Here is a 23352-nt window from a genome sequence, read left to right as displayed (position 1 = left end):
GGGCTAACTTCGCGCCTGGCGCCCAAGCAGGTTTTTTGAGTCGTTAGGCGTCAGCTGCGCTGCCTGCCCGGCGCAAGACTTTCCGCTCACTCACATGAAACCATATAACCAACAGCTGTTTGCCTCTTAAGGCTTGGATACAGCGGCATCTTTGAGTTGCCGCCAATGTTATACCCAAACGATTTAATTAATGATCAGGCGATAGCGAGCTTAACGCTTGAACATACGACGACGGCGCAAAAGAAGATCAGCTGTATGATCATACCTCAAATGGGAAAACGGTATAACGATGGATAAAGACTGGAAGGTGTCAGCAACCTATAGAAAGCAGCCAGGATGGAAGTTTGCCAAAACGTTGTACTGGCGGACGCTGGCACAATCAAACACCTAGATGAACAAAAGGGACCCAACGAAGCAAAGACACACCCGAATCACGAAGAACCCGAACCGCATCGTTCAAACCCTCAGCCGCCAGAGTCCCATCCAGTCCCCCTTCGTGACCTATCCCACCTCCCCCTCCCTCCGAGTTTGCATCGTTCAACCCTGATGACGCATTCGAGTCAGAACCGACTTCGTTCTTTGAACTTGACGAAGGAAGTTCAGAAAGCCTTTCATAAAAGGCCCTCGCCACGATCGGCCCATCCCTATCCCAGACGCCCCACAACGTCGCCACAACGCCCCTAAAGCCCATAAATAACATTCCACCCGCAAGGTGTAACCCTTCGTCCATAAGTGTCGTTTCCCCCGTCGCGCTTTCGCAGGCCGAAAGGAAGGCGAATTCGGCGTGAGGTAGGGGAGTCTGAATCAGTTCCGAGAGCTGTAAAGGGCCATCGTGCAGTATTAGTGCGCTCTTGAGAACGTCCTGTTGTAGGGCATTCTGTCGACCGTGACAGGCTAGGTGGACGACCGAATGGGAATGAAGTGCGGTAGTAAAAGCGGAGATCGTGGCTTCTGAGGATTCGAGGGAGAGGAGAGGCGTCGACTTCGGGACGATTTCCTTGATGAGACGAAGTTCAATGAGAGTGTTAGGAATTGAGGAAGCATTCGGGGCATTTGGGACGGCTACAACAAGGATTGCGGGTGAACTGAGTGTTTGATGATGTGTGGGTTTGGGAAGGAGAGTTGCCAGCGTCGGTACATAAGAGGATATCAGGAGATCCATGGCGTTGGATATCGATTGGACTTGCGACCTCTCGGTGTAGATGCCAGCTGCATGAAGTGGCAATGAAGTGAAAGGACCGCTGCAGCACCACCATATGCGGCGTTTGGTACGAGGTGGGATTGGTTGTATCTGATAAAGGCAGTCAGTCCTGATCGCGAGCGTCAAGACAGATGCAGACATACCTCGTCCAAGACGCGGATAAGCGGCTGCACGACATGGATCCAGCAAAACTCGAGGACCCGGCGAAGCACATCCTCTGGATTGGACCCTGGTGGCCTATGAGGTCGTGATCCTCTTCCCGGCAACTTGTCTATTTGGACAAATTTCAAGGCTATCGCCAATACGGCCTCGTAGCTCGCCTGAATTTCCACCAGGCGCGCATCCACGGAGTCAGGAAGGAGGATTAAGGCATCGCATCGGAACTGAGTTCCATTCAGGAAGACAACAGGCCCGTTCCTAGCAGCTTGACGAAGGTGGTCGAAGGACAGTGGTAACAGAAAATGTTCAAATCCTGGTAGCTTCCGCACCTTTCCGAGGAGAGCAGGCCACTCGTTCGCAGCATCCCGTTGACGCCGACTTATGTCGTCCATCACCCCGACAGTAGGAAAACCGTCCTTATCGAGGATGTTGAATCCTCGTTGATTACGCCGCATAGATCCATTCTCAATCATTTCCGCAGAGGTGGAAATCTGATCGGCCAAAGCTTCGTCTACTATTCGCAAAGCATCCAAGTCGACTCTTTGTCGACTAGTCTGGTACATTTCCTGCCATAGAATACTCCTTCTTCCTTCGAGCCACTCAATAGCAAGAGGTAGATTTCCGGATGATATGGCACATGCCGCTGCATCCCCAGCGAGCGTGGTTACCCTCGAAGCAGCCTGAACGCGCATGGTGAAATCAACACCTATCCAGAGAGCCTCAGGGATGAGGTCCAAGGCAAGCTGATACGCTTCGAGTGAGATCGCGATCCGGTTGTTGGCCTGAGCGTGGGTTGTCCATTGTTGTGCAGCATCTATACGGACCAATGGTGGCGCGGTCATAGAAGACACAACGCGTCGGTAATGGTCGTAAGCCTTCTCGATCAGCGCCTCCCCTGTTAGGCTGTCAGAGTCTGTTTTGACAGCGCGTCTAGCGTCGTCGAGAGCAAGCAGCGCACGAGCGAAGTTGGTGGACACCTGAGGGAGACGGGAATTGTGGGAATCCATCGCAGTCATAGACTCCCGAAGGTACCTCACCGACTTCGAGAGGTCGTCCTCCGCATCTGCAGAAGCGGTCTGCGAACGCATGTAATACGTCAGCCCCAAAGTAGCGAGATATGAAGAGCGCTCTGGACGGTCTTCGGGGCAAGCTGCTACAGCTCCGTAGGAATGCCCAATGGCCTCGTGTAGCCATGTCTCCTGCTTCGTGGAGTCGTAGAGAGTGAGTAGAGTATCGCTCAATCGGTCCTGGTAGAAGACACTGTCCGAAGACGAATGCGGACGGGCTTCGAGCAGCGTGAGGGCGTTGCGAGCGCATTGCACTGCTTCGACTGCATTGTCCTCGCCACTGCCATTCTCGTATAAAGTCTGGTGTAAAGCGCCAAGGGAAGAAAAGGCAAGCAGTGATATTCGCTCGTTGCGTCCGTCTCGAGCAGCGATGAGATGGTTCAAGGCATGTGAAGCGTGTACGCGATCCCCGTATCGCTTGTAATGGCTCATGAGAGCATTACCCAAATTTAGATGGCGTGACTGGGAGGATGGATGGTCGTCTGGTGTTTCAGCAACAGCTCGCGAGAGAACTTCGATGGCTTCCTCCATATCCTGAGAGTCGCCAGAATAGCCATACCGTGACATTAGCTCTTTTCCGAGGGTCGACGCAGCTGCAGATCGGGGAGTAGACGAAGAGTCAAAGGCCTCGTAGGCAATCCGTGAGAAGTCGATTGCTTGTTCCAGATCAAACTGGTCACCAAACCTAGCAAAACGAGCGGATAATGCGCGAGTCAGACCCAAACAATATGTGGCGTGAGTTTGGAGATCTTCGCTCATACTGCTAACAGCACTATAAGATGCAGCGACAGCATCATCTATAACATCTTGGTTGCCATTTCGATCCTGGAAGCGGATGGTGAGTGCGCCGCTCAACCCGTGACAGTAAAGTGGGAGACTTGTGTGGTTCGGACCAGCGCTATTGACGGCAAGTCGCGAGAAGCTAACAGCCACGTCCAAAATATCAGACTGAGGATATTCATCCCAGCTGATCGTGAAGCGGTCGGTATGGGCAGAAAGCAAGGACTGGGATAAGTTGTGGAGATAGAGCGGGCGGTCTGCGTGATCTTCGGGTAGCATCTTTACAACCTTCAGCTCCAGGGAAAGCGACTCTTGCAGATCCTCGTAGGATCCAAAGCGGTCATATCGCGAGGATAAAGCCATGGATAGGTCCAGAATACGATCCAGGTATGCTTGATTGGGAATATTTTGCTCACCAGAGTCTTGCGAGTCGGGGGTGGAAGATGCGTCTAAGGCCCTCCTTGCTGCAGTAACAGCGCCATCGAGGTCTTCTGTGTCATCAGACATGAAGCTATCCTTCAATATAGGTTCGAGATCAAACAGTTCATGTGAGGAAAAAAGGGCTCATCTTCTGACAGTAGTAAGATCGACTGACCTTTCGGGAATCAGGAATCTGCGATTTCGTCAGTCAGTGCGCTGTCTTGGACAGCAAATCGCCTTGTCCAATGAGTAAATACCCCGAGGAGTATGTTTGTAAAACGTCGGTCTATGTCGAACCTATGTCCTCCGAACAGGTTTTGAGCAAACAACTCGAAGAGTGGGATGTTTTTGTTCGCGCAGCGGCGTTTGCCGTCTGGAAGTCTGATCCAATTTGAATTTAGATTTTCCGGCTGGGCCATGACATGGACAATGAACTCGCCCATTGCAGGCCGCCATGCACTGGTAGACACACTGGGTGGCTCTAAATCGCAAATTGCTCCGTCATCAGTCTTGGAAACCAATTCAAAGTCTTCGTTAGACAAGCAAGCGTTTACTCTATTCGACTATTCTTCCCCTTCCGCCTCTGCAAGCAAGCGCTGCTCCCTGAGACGGTTTTCTCTCTCGATGCTGATACAGTTAAGATCCTGCATCCCCTTCCCCTTCTTGTCCCACACTACCTTGTCCGCCAATTTCTCCAAAATTTGCACCGTTCGCATTGTAACATCACAGTCATGTATGGTGAGTGACCGCAAACGAGGGAGGTCAGCCCTCTCCCTACTCTCAAGAGCCGGGATGATGCCGTCCGTCATTTCATCCATGGTCCTACCGAAATGCGAAGTGAACTCAACCGTGATATCGCGAAGGTTCTTGAACTGAGAAGTCCATTCGCGCAAAGAATCTTCCGTCAAGAGACCGTTTGGGATCCTTCCATGATTATAGTACTTTCCAGCGTAACGGACTGGGAAATCGCCTTTGATAATTTGGGATACGATGAAAACTGTCCGATTGCCGTTGATCGCGAGTTTTTCTATGTCGCGGATCTGCTCGAACGTCGATGGCCACCACGGGAGATAGGAAGGATCGGCACCGCATACGCCCAGGTGGGTGACCTCCGCCAGCGGGAGGCGACGACAGAGCTGTCGAGCGACTTCGTGAATATCGTCGATATCAAGTTTCGACAGGACATTGTTCCACCCAACCCGAAGATGCAAATCAGCCGTCCGATCGCGCCACCTTGCTGTGAGGATACCGTCGCGTGGTAAACGTTCGTCTGGCTGACCGGAGAAGGCAGATATCGTGACGCCTTGATATCTGGGGCCGACCTCGAGCTCTAGATGGAGCTTTCGGAAGGGTAGCCCAAGCTCATCCTGGCGACGTTTGAAACGATTCTCGAGATGTTTGAGCAGAATGGGGAGTTCTACTTCCATTTGGCGCACATGATCGCCGTATTGGCGATTACGCTCGAACTTTAGGTCCAAAGTGACGATGACATCCAAGGGGAAAGAAGTATACTTTGCCAACTCTGTGTATGATGCGACGGGTCCATGGAAGTGGAGGTGACGAAGTCGAGGGAGATCTACGATTCGAAATGTACCTTGCCATGACATGGCATCGATGCTGATATCGAAGTCCTCTATCGTCTCGGTAGACTTCAGGTGAGCAAATGTGAGCGCCTTGGTGCAACGAAGCGTGTCGTAAATATCGTTGATAGGGCCTTCCATGGTAAGGGAGGTGAGATGAGATAAGAAGGCTTCCGAGCCAGAGGTGACATGGCAGTACTTGAGGTATAACGATGGGACTCTGAGGGCTGTAGGGAAGACGTCCTTGGGAAGAGGAAGGCTGTCGTCGTCGTAGTGTATGCCTCCGTCATAGATTTGGATCTCGTGAAGGACAGGAGTCCCACACTGTACGAGGACCTCCAGAACCCGCTTTATGTTCATACTACGGCGATCCCCACCTATCCGCAGAGTCCGAATACGTGGAAGATTAGCCTTCACGAGTCGACGCGCATAGCTGGCCTTTCCCCGTAAAGGAGAGACGTCGACATCGAGAGTGATGGGCATAGGTTGTGAATTTTCGAGCATGAAGTTGGTCAGGTCGGGATCAACGGTGATGATATTGGTCCACCACGCTGGAAAGCCGATCGCGACAGCTCTCCACCTTCGACAGACGTGGATTATGTTGAGCCAAGTATCGGAACCATAACCGTCCTTCGGCGCGGAAACAGCGATATCGTTTTGTGGGGTATGATAACAAAATATTTGGATGAGGGTTTCATCTGCGATGCGATGAGCCGGCGCCAGTGTGTTGCAGGGAAGATTGATATGGCTGCCGTCGCTGGCGAGAGTTACATTGGGCATATTTGACGATACTAATAAAGAGCTGAACATTAGCCCACCAGCGGCAGTGGAACTTGCCCTAATTTCTCCTCACCGATAGTTATGAGACGTCTTCGCCCTCAGAGCAATGGTTATTAGGTTGACTAGTACGGCTCTCAATAAGCAGTTTGTTTGTTTCTGAGCATCACAATTAGTAGCGATAGCGTGTGGTTCTTAGGAGCTTACATACTATCACTTTTGGCGCATATAATCAGCCCGTCGAGAAAGTGGTGCTTACAGGTTCGAAAGAATGAAGTTGGTTGGAGGTTGGAAAGGCGCGACGCGCCGCGCCGCGTCGTTGCTTGGTAACCGTAGACTGTGGCCCACTGCGCCACACAGAACTGAATGGCACCCAACATGAACCATCGATGCATTGCTCTAGCAGTACTCACGAGCAATCAAAACATACACTCCGAAATCATTGAATACACAACAGAGCAGCAACACCTAATACACAGAACTCCAAACCAGATGCGTTGGCAGTGCATCTCACAGTCTATGAGTATGTAAGGCAGAAAACTGACAGGTAGGCGCAACGCCCGAAAGCGCCTTGAAGGATTAGACGGAGGGCAGCTTGAAAGCTGCAACTAATCAGATAGCGGTTAACTTCTCAGGATTGAACATAGGCCCCTTCGCATCCTCTTTACGCTTCAAGACGCCTTTGAACTCCCCACGGTAATTATTCTCCCTCATCCACCTATACCCAACGATATCGTGACAGTCAGAACCTGATACATGGATACTGCAGGGATATAGACGATGGATGTGGCGAACTGACCTCTCAACGGTATATCCGTTAGGGTGCACGGCCCGAATCCAAGACATGTCCTTCTGCAGGATGTCGTCTTTGTAGATGTCTGGACACGAGAAAAGAAATGCGATCAACGTCGAGGGCCGTAGTAATCTCAACAGGAACATACGTACTCCACCACCCCGTGAAGTTCTGCCTGAACGTCGTCGTTCCGTCACCCTTGACGCGGTCCGCCGCCACGGGCTGGTCCGGGTCCAAGAAAAGGTCGAGCCTGGTCAAGATGGCAGGTCAGGTCAGAATATCGATAACGAAAGGAACACAAATGAAGTAAAAACAGACCATTCATTGATATCCAGACGTTTGTAGACGGCCTTTAGCCCTGTCACCTTCTCAAATGTCTTCACCAAATCATCCCATCCTATAACCTCACTCGCGATTTCCAAATCTTTTGCGCTCGTCAAGTCTCGGTTATCGAATGTATATCTCGCGAAAAATCCGATGTCAGCCAGTGCGATAAGCGGGACGTGGCCGGAACCGAGGGGAGCGGCGAAGACGAAGGTGCCGTCGGGGCGTTGCGTAGGTGCGAATACCTCCTATATGTATGCAATGGTGCATATCAGTAGGTTTATTCTATGTGTGGGCTGGGCAGAGTTGACGACCGATGGATGGGGCAGAGCACGTACGACGAGGGTGTCCATGTACGGACCCGTGGAGACGGAAGACCAAGACATATCGGTATCACTAACGATGGAAGGTTGGGCTTTCATCCAGTCTGCGACTCGGCCTTTGGCGTTGTAATGGTCGGTTCGGTACTTCTCGTCGTATCCTCCCAACTATGATCAGCACAATAAATCATAAGATCAGTGCTCTGGATTGATGGAGGTGATAGATGGAAATACCTTGGTTATATACTCAAGGCTACTCCAGACGTAATGTGTGACCCCAAGCTTCTTCGCCAACTCGAAAATCCTCATGCCCGACCACATCTCCTTCATCTCACCAACCGTAAAACTATCCACGTTAACCCAGGCGCCATAAACGCCTTTGAGCGCCGCTTCGACAGAGTCCAAGTCGTCCGTATTGCCTATTGAATGAACGATCATGAAAGATAGTGAGAAAGGCGTGGATTGAAGCCGGGCGAAGATATATCTGAACGGATGGGTGGAACGCCTTACATTGTGCTAATTCGACGCCCTTGGCTTTGAGACTCTGCGCACGTCGACTTTTTGGGTCACGAGTCAGAGCTCGGACGGCATAAGGTAAAGGCGACCCGTCGGTCGATGGGGCAAGGAGAGCATCGATGACGGCGAGACCTTGGGCGCCTGTGGCACCGATGACGAGGATCGATTTTGTTGACATTCCTCAGTAGAATTAGATGAAGCCGGAGGTTGAACGAGAGAGGGAATGGTGAGAAGTAGAGGTCATTTGTGTGGTCATTTTATACTTGGTCTTGCGGGTGTATGGCTCGGTCGAGTGGGTTCAGCCCGAGTTGATGTTGAAGGACGTGCGTAGAGACTGATAGGCCAGGGAAGTCAGCCACCATCAGTTACTGGGCCCATGACTCGGGTGTAGAGCCAAAGCTTACCATGACCGGGCGCAGAGACTGAAGAATAAGGTGATGTTTTGCGGCGAAGTATAGTTGGCCTTCCTACATAGCGCGACGATAACATGATGCCAAGAAGACCTGAATTCTATAGATGGTTCAACTGAACAATAGCATGACCGAGTATGGTGTGAACATTCCAAACATCGACGTCGGCGTAGTGTAGCTTCCCCGAATGTTCTCTGGATGTAGGCAGACAAAAGTCTTGCCCGATGGCCGAGCCTGCTACGAACATAGAGGATCTTTGACGCCATACTTTACTTGCCTTACGCAGGCTATGAATATATGGACCTCGGTAACGCATCGGGGTGGAACAAGTGGTAGACGGTTGAGCAAGTAGTGACTCAATAACTCCTTGTGGAGGTGATAAAAGTTGCGCCTCCCGAACAGGCGTAGTCGACGATCGTACAATCTCGGAGGTTGGACGAGCCTGCTGTGGCCCATTCTACGGCAATGTCGTTACACAAACATAAAGCAACCCACAAGACGAGGCATTGGATAACAGAAGACAACACTAAGACAGATCACGAGAGCGTTCCTGAGATGCCAAAGAGTCGTGTACCGCGAGTTGGCGTAAGGTGCATCTGTCTTGAAGGTAGGGCCTGGAGGGGATCGGGGGTGACTGACCTGGTCTATGTCCACCAGAATATATCAAGCGATGGCTCCAGAATGTTCATGCCCCAGAATTATATATTGCGTGCAATACTCCGCCACCTATGCGAACAGCGTCGAAATCTTCGACTCTACATCTTTGGACGAAAGGCCGTCCAACTCTACATGCTTCTCCACACCAAGCTCTACACATACCACGACACCACTTGAGTATGAACATGATAAAATCAAAGAAAGAAACGTACCATAACGTGCAAATGCCCGTGCTGGCGTATCCTTCGCTTCCCTAATCAGGATTGGCAGGTCTGGGTTGTGTTGTTTAATGGTAGAGTAGTTCGTCTGGATGAATTGCCTGCTCCGCAGTAGCATTGGAGCACAAGAGGGATATAAATCCAATATTCAAATGTAGGTCAGAACCTCATACAAAAGGATAGAGCATGTTGAGCGCACCGTGTACCGGCGGAGGCGGTACCCGACTGAGAGCAGAGGATACGGACTTCGCGCAAGGCAGGTGAGAATGCTCTAGCAAACGACATATCGACCTGGTTCTGATTCGAGTATTCAGAATAATGTGGACTTTGTCGACCGCGACGTCAGGCAACACGCAGAGCCTCGGAGAAACGTGAGAGAGTTATGTCAGCGACGGGCAGCTTTCGCACGTCGGGTTGGCATGCATGTTGTGGGTGTGGATTTATCCCACGTTTTACGCTCTTTACTCCTTCTCCACTTAGGTGCTCGTCGGCGGCCACAGCGGCGACGGCGAAAACATAACTGGCTTCCTATAATCAAGTTTCTATCGGCATGGAGGACGAACGTCAGCAGCAGATGGACGATTGGGCCGCGAGCAGGAAGAACAGGTTGCCCTCGTTCACGGAGGTGTTGTCGAGGAGGACACGACCGCCGGTGGATTTGTTTATGTTTTAGTGCGTATCATCTATCTTTCTTAACATCGAGACATGTTCTCTGGTTAGGCTGGTCTGCGAAGATGCTTGGTTGCTATGGTGTTTGGAGAGTTAGATTTGCGAAGTGGCCCCATGCTCGTTTGCTGAGGATACCTTCTAATCGTGGCTTGCGTCTGAGCTCGATCTCTGTGACGGTGGAATTCGTGGCTGCAGCAAGGCATGATAAGCTACGTCTGCCATTATAAGGCCAGTCATCGTGATCAGGGTATCCCCACACAGAGTTTCACAGTAGATGGTTAGGAATAATGCTTCATGTCAAAGAGGCTTTGAGATAACCATAACTGTTACCATCCATCTTTATGATAGAATTATGAATATTCTGCTAACACGTGTATATTTACAGCCTTTTCCTGCAACGTGAAGGCGCAGAGGACATTCTCGATTTCTGGCTCGATGTACAACAGCATGAAAACCTCTGCCGCGCCTACTTCAAGGACGTTCGGAAATCAGGTCGTACCATCAAAGACGATTGGCCCCAATACTGGGACTATGCTCGTCGCCGCGGTTCGGTCTACGGCACCGTCGTCGGTCTCGCACCAGGTCCCAATGGCACCAAACGGAGCACGGCATCCACGAACGACATGCTCGCAGAGCACGAGCGACAGATGCTCGCGGATGAGAAGACCGGTGGCACTAGTGGTTATGGTGGAGGGGCGCGCAGTCCGTCTCCAGATCCTCGACTTATGTCACCAAATGCGGCGACCATGGTTGGCAGCGAGCAGGACCCTCCGAGGAGCACGACGCCATTCTCACTGACCCGCCGCACGCCCACATTCTTCCACAAACGCGCCTCTCGAGCACCCACCATCATCCCCCGCTCTGCCGCTATCACCCGTCTCGACCTCATCCAATCCGCGGAACGCATCTTTCTTCGCTATCTCTCCCCCGCCGGCGCATCACCCGGCGCGAATGATTCACACGAGATCTATCTCCCGCCTTCTCTCCGCATCCACTCTTTCCCGCTCAGCTCGACCCAGGAGCCCCGAGGACCGACGGAGCAGGCGTTGATGGCTCAGGTTCCGGATATGTTCCATGCGCAGAAAGAGTATTGTTTTAGGGCGATGGAGCAGGATGCGTTCCCGAGGTTCTTGAGGGCAAAGGCGTTTGGCAATCTGACGCCTGTTAGTGCGCTGGTGAGGTTGGTTGCGGGTTTGATAATATTGTGGATTGCGTTGGCCGTCGCGTTTTCGTTGGTCTTTTTGGACGTCAAGCCGAAAGCGAAGCGGTTCTTCGTGAGTGTTCTCTCCCCCACTCATTACCTTTTCCTTCGAATTCTGACTTTGAACAAATGAATCCCTGCAGCTCTTTATCCCATTCACGTTCGCCATCCTCTTCCTCATCTCGCACCAATACGAGCTCGATCCCATCCTCGTTTTCTTCGGCCAGTCGGAGACGACGCCGTTCCGGACGCTTACTATCCGGGAGGAGTATGTCAAGAAGCTACTCATCGGAAGGGCGGTCTGGGTATCGATACTTGTGGCGGCTTGTGTGACGGCGTTGACGCTGTTGTTCTGGGCTGTTCCAGGCCATCGTCTGTAGGGTCTTCGCATCCTGCAGGTGTGTGTTTGAATCCACCATCTCTACACCCTGATAGGCGCAGCAACCATTGAGTGTGTTTGCTCGCCTCATCTTGCCTGGGCGGTCCCCCATGCCGTCACTCTCTATGCCACTCCATCATTGATTCTGTTTGGGACTTTCGTACCGTTGCCTCTCCTCGCCTCTCCTCCAGAATACCCCTTCCATACCCCCGTCCTCGTCCGTCCTCCTCTGCGCTGCCCCCTCTTCAAGCCTCTCCGATCACGTACTAGTTACCCGGTGTACATATCCCTGCTCACACCCCCGTCGCTCATTTGATTGATACAGTTTTCCTTCGGCCATACATACATTCACGCCGACGCGTCTAGTCCGCTGGTCAGCTACCTGTTACTTTTTAGTTGTTTGATTTATCTTATTATGGATGATCTCGATCTCGATTTTTTGGTTCGTTCTTCTTGATGTTGACAATCGATATTTGTGGCTACGTTGTGCTATTTTTCGTTATGCGACACTTTCTGTCTGATATCTTGGTTCTTGGTTCAAGTTCTTGGTTGACCCGATCGTGTCGGTGGGTGGCTCCGGGTTCACAGGCGGGGTGGAAGTGAATGTGGGTGTGACGGGTGGGCTAGGTTAGTGGTGGCCCGTCTAGAGATGGTCGTTTTTATCTATAGACTGGGCCTGAGGCTGGATACCGTGTTGATGGTTGAGAGCTCCGAGATATACAGATGTAATGGTCAGTGTTGAAGATGGTGCAGCGGGTGCCTCAGCCCAACAGTTCACACAAACTTGACTTTGAAACGAGAATGGGTGTAGCAAATATGCTTTTGATGATACTACCCGTCTTCTACGAACCTGCCCTTGTTGGCTAGATGGTTGAGCTTCATGTTATGCAGTGGAGTGACTTAAATCTGAAGAAAAGGATTCCGTGAGTTCGCCCTGCTACCGGAAACACGTGATATTTCCCGCGCGTACGCGATCGAAACTCCAACTCTGATTTACGCCACCTCCTCTTCTCCACAATCCACGACGGCTTGATTCTAGCTTGTTACCCCGCCGAAGTCTTTGGTTTCTCCGTATCTGATCCTTCGTTTTCTGTGATATCTCTGGTTATTTGCTGTGAACTTGTAGTGTTAACGAAAGTCTAGGATACTTATCCGTGGATATTTGGAAGATGAGCGCTCAGGCATCAAGACACGTCGAGGAGGATTTGGATGACCTTGATGGTACGTCCATCTTATCGAGTTTCGTGGTCTGAATGGTTTCCATATGCACGTATGGTATGGATACCATTTCTATCTTGGAATGGTAGCATCTCATAAGAGCTCTGCGAATTTACTATTGCATCATCTACGGATGTGGCGGGACAGTAGCATCACGCACGCAAGGGCCATTTTACTCCAGAGAGCCACATATATTTTCCTAAATAACACCTCACAGTATATATGAGGCCATAAAACTGATTTCTCTGTCTCCTATTCTAGACGTCCTCGACCAATTCGACTCCTCCCACAAACCATCCGCACCCACCCCATCCTCCAAATCCCGCTCCCCACCTGGTGCCATCTCAACGCCCTCAGCAACTACCTTCTTCCCCTCGACCGGTGCACTTGACTCCACAAAATCACCACAAATCCCACCGGTACCGCCTCCCACGTCCACATTCCCTTCCTCACCTCTCACAGGCGGTTCGGCTCCCTCATCCTCTGGTATTCCGGGAGCTGCGGGGTTAGATGGAGGATCATCTGGGGGAGGAGGCATCGATGCCGCGTTCTCTGATGCGTTCGCGTCGGAGTTTGCGAAGAACATTGAGAGTATGATGAAGGAGTTCGATGGGTCGTTTACGGGCGAGCAGGGACCAGACCAGGTGGGAGGTGTGGGTGGCGCTGGAGGCGAGGAAGAGATTAGTGAGGAAGAGGAAAAGAGGAGGGAGGAGATGTTCAAGAAGGCTTGGGACGATATGATGAAGGATGGGATGGAAGAGGCCATGGCGGGCTTGAAGCTTGATCCTACGGCGGAGGGTTCTGCGACTGCTGCCGGTGCGAATGGACAAGGGAAGGAGAGGCAGACAAGATCGTTGCCGGAGGGTGCGGATGTGGAGGATGAGTTTTTGAAGAGCGTGAGGCAGGCGCAGGAGAAGTTGAAGGAGAGTGAGGCGAACTTGAGGGTATGATGTTCTTATAAATCCGGCTGTGGGCCGATACTGATTTCTAACGAACGACTCTCTGCTCGATAGGCGAGCGAGTCGATGTCGATGCCGGACGATCTCGAGAAATTGATCGCTCAGTTGGGCAGCGGGGAGGCAGATGAAGAGTTCTCGGGCATCTTGGAGGGAATGATGGGTTCGCTCATGAGCAAAGATATTCTCTATGAGCCTTTGAAGGAACTCCACGACAAGGTTTGCACTCAGCTTCTTTTTTTATATCTCCTCAGAGGATATACTCATCTTTATCCCTTGTGACGTTCAGTTCCCGCCATACCTATCTGAAAACAAGGACAAACTTAGCACAGAGGACAATGAGCGATTCGTTGCCCAGCAGGAATGCATAACGAAGATCGTTGCGATATTCGAGGACGTGAAGTATAGCGACGAAGATGTGGAGAAGAAAACTGAGGTCATGCAACTCATGACTGAGGTTCGTTCTGTTCCGTTGCTCCTTTTACCCTCGCTCGTTGCCCACTTCCGTTCCCTGCATACCCTAGGCTTGACGTGCATGTCATCCATTTTCTGCTTCATTGATAATATATTACACTTACTAATGACCATCTCCCTCTTCCCAGATGCAAAGCCACGGATCTCCGCCTGCAGAGATCATGGGCGCCTTACCCCCCGGACTCGATATGGGCGCGGATGGTATGCCAGAGCTCCCGGACGGGTGTACCATCGCATGAGATACCCTGTCGTCTGGTTCGAATGGGGTGATGTACGGAAGTCTACTGGCTAACTCTGTGTAATTGTGCCGTTTATCTATGTATACCTCCATACTCTTGTTGTGAAGCGTTTTCGCGTTTATTGTATGGTGTTTTCATTCATCGCTCCCATCACCGTCCAGTCTCGTCTACGTGCGCTGCAGATGCCGTGAGTTAAAGGGGGACCGCGAACAACAGCGCCACCGCCACAACCCCCAAAAAATACCCGAACAAAGCTCCCGGCCAATCCCGGCGGTTCCCAAGCGCTAACGGCAATTAGCGCCACCAGAATTGTGAACCACGTCCCACAGTCACATCCACCTTTCCCAGGTTCCCTGATGTTGCCGTAACATCTTACTTACTCCTAGCGCCGGTGATACGGTCGCACTTCAACCTTCATAGCGAGGCGAGGGTCTTCTACTGCGAGCGCGACTGTTTTCAAGGAATACCGAGTCGAGGGACGAGTTCGCTAGTACTTAGGATGGGCGCGAGTGTGTCGCGTGCTGTACCGTCTAAAGCTGGTAGGAGGATACCAAGAGTTGGATTCGAGGCGACTTCTCGTTTCCAGTACGTTTATCTTTGCCTTTGGCGAGTCCGAGCCTAACTCCGACTTGCGAACGATACCACAATTCGAAAAAGATCCTGACGCGAACATGAATTACGTTCGACAGATTCGGATACCACACATTTCCTGTATCTTTGCGACCACTACCGGAACTGCCTCGAATATACTCTGAAAACATACGTTCAAGGGTATTTAGTCCTCCAATGTGGATCAACAAGCTCGTGAATGAGAAGAAGATTGTATCACCCCAAGTCTCCGACAACGCGCTGAAACGCATCGGGGACAACGAAATGTGCATAATCTTTCTGTACTCCCAGCCACACAGCGAATCCGATGCCATTCTCGTCACTAATAATCTCATCGTATCATCATCACAGGTTGGAGCTACTAGGCGATAAAGTCCTTGGGCTCGTGGTCACTGAGCTACTCATCGAGAAGTATCCCGACTTGAAAACAGGTAGTATATCGGTTCGTCCCTTTTCTACAAATGTGGTCAACTCGGTGTTGAGATGGCCCCTCTCTTCGACCACTCCTTTCAGCAAATTTACCATATTGTCGTTAGCAATGAGACCCTCAAACAAATGTATGGTCTATATCGTGCGGTTAAACGATATTCTTTGGAGCTCATACTTCTCCCAGCTCCTTACAATACCGCCTAGCGGAGTGTTCTTGTGATTTGCTCGGCATTCCTATGTTGGGCGATGATTCGTTCAGCCAAAGTCTGGGCGTCCATGGTCAGTGCTTGGGTATATTATCTATACTCTTTTCGCTGACGAGACGACTAATTTTCAATAGCGGACCTCTTCGAGGTAAGAGTGGTGTGCAAACATCTCTTGCTTAGAATTGACCCGGCAATTTGAACTAGGCCTATGTCGGTGGCCTGTACCGTGAACAAGGCATGATTACGACTCCTGTGAAAGCTTGGCTTGAAGACCTTCTGGCGCCCCACATTGAACAAGCACACACAGCGGTCGTCAAACCTACCGTGACAACGACAATGACATCCTCGTCTATACCGTCTCATCCGGTCAACGGGGTCAACACCGAATCTTTCAGCTCCACGGAGTCTGTTGCGACCGAGACAGAACCAATATCCGATGTGGGCGTGTCTGCAGCCTCGTCCTCCTCGCCACCCGATAATCCTGTTCTCGCACTGCACAACCAGCTAATCAAGGCTAAGAAGGATCTTACCTGGACGACTACCAACGGTACGTCTTACATGATTCAGACGACGAGGAATGCGTCTCGTGAGATCTAATTGACGATATTCTCCTGTGGCGATGATGAATGCCTCCTCAACAGTGGGTATAGAATATATTTGGATAGCCCAAGCGGAAGTCGACGGCAAAGTATTCTGCCAGGGGAAAGGTATGACGAAGGCTGCGGCGAAGGTCGCTGCCGCCGAGGAGGGACTTTCGAAGCTGAACGAGACAGTTGAAGGCTGAAGCGCCCGGGAAGGTATGAGTATCGTTCTATATATTCGTCTGGGATGTCAGCATCGCTAGCCGCATGTCTTTCATAAGATCTTACCCACTTCAGTCTCATGATCTTTTACCGGAGATGCGTCAAAATCCCAACCAGAATACAGCCATTGAGTGTACATGCGGCCAAGCGACTACATCGCGCCCGTTCTTGCGCCTCGCCACATCGACTTGCATCACCTCTCACGAACCTGTTGCCGTGGTAACCTCAATTCTACACTACGCAACATGTTCGCGCCGAGTGTATGCCCGTTCGTTGACTCGTTGTTCTTTGTCTCTATTGGAGTCTCTTGTTCGGAAGCCCAAGCGTGGCTATAATTACGCCACGAAAATTACGGCACAACAATTTTATCTTGCACTATTTAGGTTACCGTGATCACTGATTGCGCTCCCCATCTAAACACCCTCTCTAATGTTTCGTGGCAAAATGACCGTTGCTTTCCCTGTCATATCTCTGCGCAGCGCGCGCCTGACCCGGACGTGCTCGTCGCTCCCGGCACGCATTTCTCCACCATGTCCAAGGTACGACTTTCGAAATACGAATATTGTCGGGCCTGTATTTATGAAGGCTGTCTTTGTTGCAGGTCATTCAAGTATCCAGCGACATCCAGCACGCAGCGACTCAGAGTGAAGGCATTATCTAGGTACGTTCCACGGTAAAAAAGGTACGAACTGTTGATTAAAGGATATTCCCTCCTGTAGTCTTGCTGCAGTGGGCCACTCTCCTCCCATACCGGGACTTATCGGGGAGGAGACTCGTGCAAATGCTTTTAGACATCCTGTCTTGGTTGCGTTTAGAAACGACAGTGACACATCTACACACTCCAAGAACAACAACGGTGCAGCGTCCTATGCGACGCATAAAGCGTAAGTTCCTCTTGAAGCCCGCTGAACCCTCAAAATTTGACATCTCAACAGCTTCGAACACTTGGGAGACAGGGTGGTAGGGCTAGTAGTGTGCGAAATGGTTTGGAGCATGTATCCGCATGTGGATAATGGCTCGTTCACTGTAAGCGCCATCATTGCTTCTCTATCCCTCGAAAGGAAAGGCTGAAAAGAATCTTCGTAGCGTATCTTTAGTGTGGTTGTTAGTAATGCAACGCTCGCACTGGTGTAAGGATAGTTCTCGTGCAGAGATAGTCGGTGTGTATAACGCTGAAGCTTTCCTCAGATCTCTCCGTTGCGGTTTGCTGGAAATGGCGCGCGTTACATACGGCATTGATCCGAGTCGTGATCTTCCACAAAATCCCGTTCACTGGCAAGGTGCGTACTCTTCCCCCGCCGAAATAAAATGCGTTGATCCTGAGTGGCTCAACGTAATAGCCGATATTTTTGAGGTAGGATAAATGACCGTTTCATGTCGGAGCTGCTGCTGTCTTTTCTACAGGCATACGTCGGGGGGCTCTACTACGAGCAAGGACAAGTCACAGCACAAGTCAAGAAATGGATTAATCACCTTCTCTCACCCCATGTAACAGAAGCACATGCTGCCCTTTCTACGCCAAGGTTTTTCACTCCGAACATCACCGAACACACTCCTCCAACGACAAAACATGCTTCCCCAGCCGCCTTTCCTATCCAAACATCATTGAAATACCCGAAGTCTTCTACACAACAACTGGATGAGGCCGTGCACTGCGTAGCACAGTTTGTACAAGACGCTGTCGAACAGAAGACAGAGAAAGAGGATGCGACGTCGGCAGACCTCCAAAAGCTCCTGGACCGGGTGCCTAAGGGAGGTAAATTCGTTCGTTGGTCCACTGTGCTAGGTACGCTGTGCTACATCCATGAATGCTTTCGTTGTTCACCTAACAATCTTGTACCTCATATAAAGTTAAACTTGAACAGAAATCCCTCTGGGTTGCCGTGGTACGCGTAGACAATGCTGTTCTCGGCCGAGGAGTTAGGCCCTCCCTCAAAGCAGCGAAAAACGTGGCAGCTCGACAGGCACTTGAGTCGCATGTATGGTAGGTGACTTAAAGTCCATTATTTTACGGAGGGATCTTCGATAGTTGTGTATTCTCGTTCATATTGTAGTTATGTGTCGTCCCCTCCCTATCGATTACCGCAGTGGATAGAGTTCAAAGCATATCACGTCTATCTTGGACTATCGAGCCCTTCTTGAATAATACGTCCATCCTCGCGACGATCAAAGAGCGACCATGTAGTGATGCGGAATCATATTTTGACGATATACGTACAGCATATAGCATACAACGAGATTTTAAAAGAAAAATATCCGAAAGGATTCTAGTAGAACATGAATTCGGAATAGCGGAGATGCAAATGCCAGATGTATGCAAGAAAGGCCACGGAACGTAAAGGCGAAGGAATAATAGCTCTAAGAATACAAGTAGTACGAGACCAAAAAAGTCACGGCGCAGTATAGTACGACGAAGGTAAGGAGACAATGGGATCGTGGCCAAGGCCTCACAACGTGTATGGGCAAATCGTAGTCCATCTGAACGCCCGTGGCAGGTTAGAGCAAACAACAGTACCAGGAAACGATCTAGTACTGTGGTGTTTGGTACGGGAAGTAGCTGGTTCCATGTATCGGTGTATAGGGAGTGTGGTAAGGGGTGTGCAGTGCGCTCGACGGCTTGACGTCGGGCCCCATCTCATAACCACCGCGATGACCAACCTCCGATGGAAACGACGATTCAGGGTAGGTCAACATTGGACTTTCAGGAGCGATTCGCAGGAGAGACGGATTTGATAACGACTCGCTAGGTGGTACGGAGGAGTATGATGGATAGGAACGTTCGTATTGAGGAGTGGACGGTGATGTTTCAGGTTGTGGCGGAACGGTGACGATCTCCTGTACGACCAGCCGGTGAGTGAGAGACAGCTTTCAAAGGCGTACCAAAAAACCTACATATCGAGACATGACCTTCTCCAGTGCATCCCTCAACACAGCCCAGTGGAAGACCTTAATGCACTTTTCGATGTTGCGTGGCTTCGGTCGCGGGAACTCCATGATGAGGTCCCAAAGTAGCTCCGTGCTCTCCCTCGTCTTGGACACCGTAGTCGGTCGTAAGCACTCTATATTGCGGCGAATGCGGTTCTTCTCGTCCTCGACAAATTTGTCGCGCACGAAGAACTCCATGAGAGAGATGATGTCGACCGACGTGATGCAACATCGATCAGTCTCGGGGATGTAGATGCAGGATACGACGGCGAATTTGTCGTCATATTCGTCGTGACGGATGGGCTGGCAGGAAACCCGAAGTGTAGTACCATCCAAAACACGCTGAAAGCGTACGAGTCGTCGGCGGAGGTATCTTTCGGTGTCATTAAGGCCGAATTCCATATCTTCTGGGGGAGTCTCGAAATAGAGCTTCGGTTGTTGAGAGATACCACCAGCAATAGGACGGTTGCCTTCGGCATCTCGTCGGCGAATGGTAGGCCACGAAGAAGTGCGCGCAGACGGACGAGTGGTAGTGGATGAACCAACGGTCGGCGGGTGTGTCTCGATATTAAGTGCTATGAAGACGACAGGATTGGAAATTTATCTTGGAAGCACAGAACGGAAGGCGTGCTTACAAGGAAGAATATATCTAAAGTCACCGAATATAGCGGAGTCTAGTATCTTGTTATCGCGAGAGTCGACAACTTGAACCGACAGATCCACCGTAGGGACCGAGGAGGACAGTGCGTCGAAGGCAGGAAGTTCGCCCTCCAGGCGCCACAGAGGTTGACCTCCGGCTCCGATATTCCTGACAGCAGTCGCTATAGGTTTCCGCGCGACCACAATACGGAAGCACACCGAGCGCGAGGCAGAGTCTCCGTATGATACATCGACCGTCAGACGCCCTCGTGGGGCCTCGTGCGGGGTATAGCCAAGCACCTCGATCGTACCGTGCCATGAGACTGGGGAAAAGCGCGGAGTTGTGTCGTATGATGCCTGCGCACTGACGTTCGTCGCTCCCGACGGCATCGAGTAGGACCGGATGTTAGGTCGGTGAAGAGGATCTGCGGGAGGAGGACCATACGAAGCACGTCCGTTGAAATGGTGAGGAGGTCGATCATGCTGCATAACCGACATGGTTGGTTGGTATAGAAGCAGTGAAATCTATTTGTCGTCAGTTGACCACACCATGTTGTAAGAAGTATCTAAAGACTCACTTTGAATGCCGGAGAGTTGACGAGAACGTTGACCCTACGCTTTGGGCCGTAATGGTTTTGCTGACGATGTTTGATGGATCGGTCACGAAATGTCGGGCAAGCAAGACAGATAGAGTGCGGACAGGATACTGGAGAGACGTCAACGCAGAAGGTTGGATAAAAGGACAAGGGCGAGACTATATAACATGACTGGCTGGCTGAGTATCAAAGTCGCCGAGTTAAACCCCGCCGCTCCAGCCACATCCGTCGAACGATTACGATCAGGTACGGTAGAGATCTTGCGCTGTACCCTTCCGCCGGCTCGACGAAGTATTTATCATGAGGTAGCCATGTAATACATAACCACAATTCCTGTCTCACTGCCCACAAAAAGTCATTGGCTAGTAGGTCCTTCCTCTTGTAGAAACAATGGGAAGAAAAGTGTAACGTCGTTTGCTATGATCTCTAGCAAGAGGGGTGCCGAAGGTTTCGGAAGCCGGTAAGCCACGACGAGCCACGACGACGCCCGCGCAATATCATGCGGGTCGGTTACTAAAGCGAAAAGTCCAATGAGAAAAGGTCGGAGTTGGTGTGGTGAAGGGACCTTGTCTTCTGAAGCTTCTGGCCAACAGCATGGCGGTTCAAAGGACCCATCACTTCAGCCGGCACCAAGTTCCTGAGATCCCAAATCTGGGAAAACGATCTTCAATCTCGGCTAAAGTTTGAACAATTGCCCACGCCACCTTGTTTAGAGACCGCCACAATTCCTGAACGTCGGGGACTCCGTCACATAACACAAGACAGCTGAATTCGAGTTTCTAACTAGGATATACTCTCTTCACAGTCTGGATACGAGGAGAATTGAGCCATTGAGACTTTTGAGACTGGACAATGCAAACCTTGCTCATCGGCAATAAATCCGAGAAATATGGGCCTGGAGGTATTTGTAGTACTTATGATGGCGGCGAAGATGACAGCTAAGGCGGCGTCGCCGGTTATGAGTTATGATGCTATCGTGTCCGCTGCCACCCACAGACCCATCTGGTGTGGTCTTGGGATGATACACAACCTATCATTGTTGCAAGTATCTGTAAAATCGCAGTCACTTGATACCGTGCAATGACTTGTGTCCTTCTCGATTGTGGGGAGGAATATGACTCGGTAATGGAACGCGGCGAACCTGACAAACTAGCGTCACCTGTAAAATATGTGAGTATTAGCACCACATGATTGCATCAGATCGAAGAGAATGCGAAGTCATTCACCAGGAAGGTTAAAGCTAAACGAAGGCGCTGAAGATGGGCCCTCGATCTTTACACGTACACCGAGAAAACAATGGCCAATGCACCCCCAAAGGCGGTCGAAAGTGTCCGACGCAGACGTGCGAATAAGAATCTGTTGGAAGACGTTCATTTTCCAAGGATCCGTAGGCCGTAGACGCTTAAACTAGCACAACTGGAACGCCGACATCACCAGCTCGTCCTTCTAGACCTCTACTCACAAATTCGATGCAGTGCACGAGAGGATGAAGGGTATCAGCGGAACTCTCGGACCGCTGTGCTTGCCACGGCCCCGAGGAAAACATAATGGGCAAGATAGAAGGGTGTAAAAGCCTCAGCAGGGACAAGGGGGAACTCCGTCCGTGATATCGATGCTGAATATAGGATATGCAAGGCGACAAGGCCAATCGCAGATCTCGATGCAAAACCTTCTCGGCCTTTGTAATGAGAATTGGGTTCGTACCATCAAACTTGAGATCCACTGAGCAAAGGTAATTTGATCACAGCTTTACCGTCTTGCGTGGTGACGCGGGCGCTACTTGTCGGCGGGTACATACCGTTCAAGGCTGAACTGTTCAGGCTGGGTCAGAAGATAAGATATTCGAAGGGCACACTCATGGACGAGGCATGGCAAAGCGAGGTGATCTACGTACTTGTGTCCAAGGGCCTCGTACTTACTCAGCTCAGAACCCAACGGTGATCGCAAGTTCTGTTGTTCTTGGATCGGACCGAAGCATGGATTCTATGGTCCTGAGGCTTAAAGCTAAAGCCTTAAGCGCGGAGCTTTATACGCCGGGACTCAGCGAAGCTGTAAGATAGAAGGAACGAGGCGAATCAGAAATACAGTGGCTTACGATGCTCTCTTAGGCCGTCTTGCTAATGTGAGGATGTTCAATCCGCATGTAACGCTTGAAATAATCTCCTCGGCTCAAAGAAAGTTACCCTGACATCGTTATCATGCTTTCCCTTCCTGCCCCAGTGCAGCATCCGTTTTTGGTTCTCGATTGGTCCAACTAGTGTCGCAGCAGGTAGGAGCGAGATTGAGAGGGTCGAGAAAGCACTCGATAAGTGTGAATGCCGGTGCACCATGTGAACACCGATAAGTTCACCCAGATTTGGCGGGTCTTAAGCCTTAAACGACAATGGCCAGTCTAGATCTACTAGCTACAAGGTAAGAGAGTGAAGAAAGAGACCATAAGCGTACCTTCCAGCGGAGTTTCCACCTCGTAACGGGGGTATATTCTTTCGCTAGCCTCGTTGGGCGAGCTGAACGGACCCAAAAATATCGGCGACAGAAGTTGCCGATAGAGTTAGACAATTTACCGAGTCTGAAATTGAAAGAAGCCGAGGTACGTCGGTGAGGTGGCGACGCGCACAAGCAAAATAACCTGACCGCTAGTGCCCGATGGTGCTTACCCAACGGCGGCGATAGGAAGTTGTGGTCTTGATGCCTTCGCGTAGCAGCATCTTCGGTATAGCGAGTCATATAAAGCTCAAGCAGGTCTCGAACTGAATGTGATGGCCAGGTTGAAGGATCGCAGGTTGA

At 50.9% G+C, this 23352-nt stretch overlaps 8 protein-coding genes across 8 annotated transcripts; 3 read left to right on the top strand and 5 right to left on the bottom strand.

The window, feature by feature from the left end:
* Nucleotides 1-379: 379 nt before the first annotated feature.
* Nucleotides 380-4070, bottom strand: STEHIDRAFT_159619 (uncharacterized protein; the record flags this gene model as incomplete). The annotated part of the gene is made up of 4 exons (XM_007307044.1): nucleotides 380-1291; nucleotides 1345-3723; nucleotides 3803-3820; nucleotides 3885-4070. The coding sequence occupies 4 exons, from the start codon at nucleotides 4068-4070 to the stop codon at nucleotides 380-382; spliced, it is 3495 nt and encodes a 1164-aa protein (XP_007307106.1).
* Nucleotides 4071-4190: 120 nt separating this feature from the next.
* Nucleotides 4191-5994, bottom strand: STEHIDRAFT_170428 (uncharacterized protein; the record flags this gene model as incomplete). Its single annotated transcript, XM_007307043.1, has 1 exon — nucleotides 4191-5994. The coding sequence occupies exon 1, from the start codon at nucleotides 5985-5987 to the stop codon at nucleotides 4191-4193; it is 1797 nt and encodes a 598-aa protein (XP_007307105.1). The 5' UTR covers nucleotides 5988-5994.
* Nucleotides 5995-6596: 602 nt separating this feature from the next.
* STEHIDRAFT_148727 (NAD-P-binding protein) lies at nucleotides 6597-8115 on the bottom strand (the record flags this gene model as incomplete). Its single annotated transcript, XM_007307042.1, has 7 exons — nucleotides 6597-6702; nucleotides 6784-6862; nucleotides 6930-7027; nucleotides 7096-7349; nucleotides 7440-7589; nucleotides 7656-7840; nucleotides 7932-8115. The coding sequence occupies 7 exons, from the start codon at nucleotides 8113-8115 to the stop codon at nucleotides 6597-6599; spliced, it is 1056 nt and encodes a 351-aa protein (XP_007307104.1).
* Nucleotides 8116-9018: 903 nt separating this feature from the next.
* STEHIDRAFT_123555 (NADH dehydrogenase alpha subcomplex subunit 2) lies at nucleotides 9019-9562 on the bottom strand. The gene is made up of 3 exons (XM_007307041.1): nucleotides 9422-9562; nucleotides 9217-9323; nucleotides 9019-9156 (listed from the first exon to the last, which is right to left on the bottom strand). The coding sequence occupies exons 1-3, from the start codon at nucleotides 9505-9507 to the stop codon at nucleotides 9074-9076; spliced, it is 276 nt and encodes a 91-aa protein (XP_007307103.1). The 5' UTR covers nucleotides 9508-9562; the 3' UTR covers nucleotides 9019-9073.
* A 94-nt stretch (nucleotides 9563-9656) lies between these two features.
* On the top strand, nucleotides 9657-12243 carry STEHIDRAFT_123554 (uncharacterized protein). Its single transcript, XM_007307040.1, has 3 exons — nucleotides 9657-9894; nucleotides 10277-11165; nucleotides 11236-12243. Exons 1-3 carry the CDS (start codon nucleotides 9773-9775, stop codon nucleotides 11470-11472), a joined length of 1248 nt encoding a protein of 415 aa, XP_007307102.1. The 5' UTR covers nucleotides 9657-9772; the 3' UTR covers nucleotides 11473-12243.
* Nucleotides 12244-12521: 278 nt separating this feature from the next.
* STEHIDRAFT_148725 (Pex19-domain-containing protein) lies at nucleotides 12522-14502 on the top strand. The gene is made up of 5 exons (XM_007307039.1): nucleotides 12522-12692; nucleotides 12951-13633; nucleotides 13703-13864; nucleotides 13935-14102; nucleotides 14248-14502. Exons 1-5 carry the CDS (start codon nucleotides 12641-12643, stop codon nucleotides 14356-14358), a joined length of 1176 nt encoding a protein of 391 aa, XP_007307101.1. The 5' UTR covers nucleotides 12522-12640; the 3' UTR covers nucleotides 14359-14502.
* Nucleotides 14503-16834: 2332 nt separating this feature from the next.
* STEHIDRAFT_113226 (uncharacterized protein) lies at nucleotides 16835-18393 on the top strand (the record flags this gene model as incomplete). Its single annotated transcript, XM_007307038.1, has 8 exons — nucleotides 16835-16944; nucleotides 17007-17066; nucleotides 17125-17289; nucleotides 17341-17431; nucleotides 17541-17565; nucleotides 17594-17685; nucleotides 17810-18191; nucleotides 18257-18393. The coding sequence occupies 8 exons, from the start codon at nucleotides 16835-16837 to the stop codon at nucleotides 18391-18393; spliced, it is 1062 nt and encodes a 353-aa protein (XP_007307100.1).
* Nucleotides 18394-18906: 513 nt separating this feature from the next.
* STEHIDRAFT_170424 (uncharacterized protein) lies at nucleotides 18907-20467 on the bottom strand (the record flags this gene model as incomplete). Its single annotated transcript, XM_007307037.1, has 3 exons — nucleotides 18907-19240; nucleotides 19298-19905; nucleotides 19966-20467. The coding sequence occupies 3 exons, from the start codon at nucleotides 20465-20467 to the stop codon at nucleotides 18932-18934; spliced, it is 1419 nt and encodes a 472-aa protein (XP_007307099.1). The 3' UTR covers nucleotides 18907-18931.
* Nucleotides 20468-23352: the final 2885 nt, after the last annotated feature.

Source organism: Stereum hirsutum (genome assembly GCF_000264905.1).
Source record: "Stereum hirsutum FP-91666 SS1 unplaced genomic scaffold STEHIscaffold_12, whole genome shotgun sequence".
NCBI lineage: Eukaryota > Fungi > Basidiomycota > Agaricomycetes > Russulales > Stereaceae > Stereum > Stereum hirsutum.
This window is presented reverse-complemented; position numbering and strand designations above follow the sequence as displayed.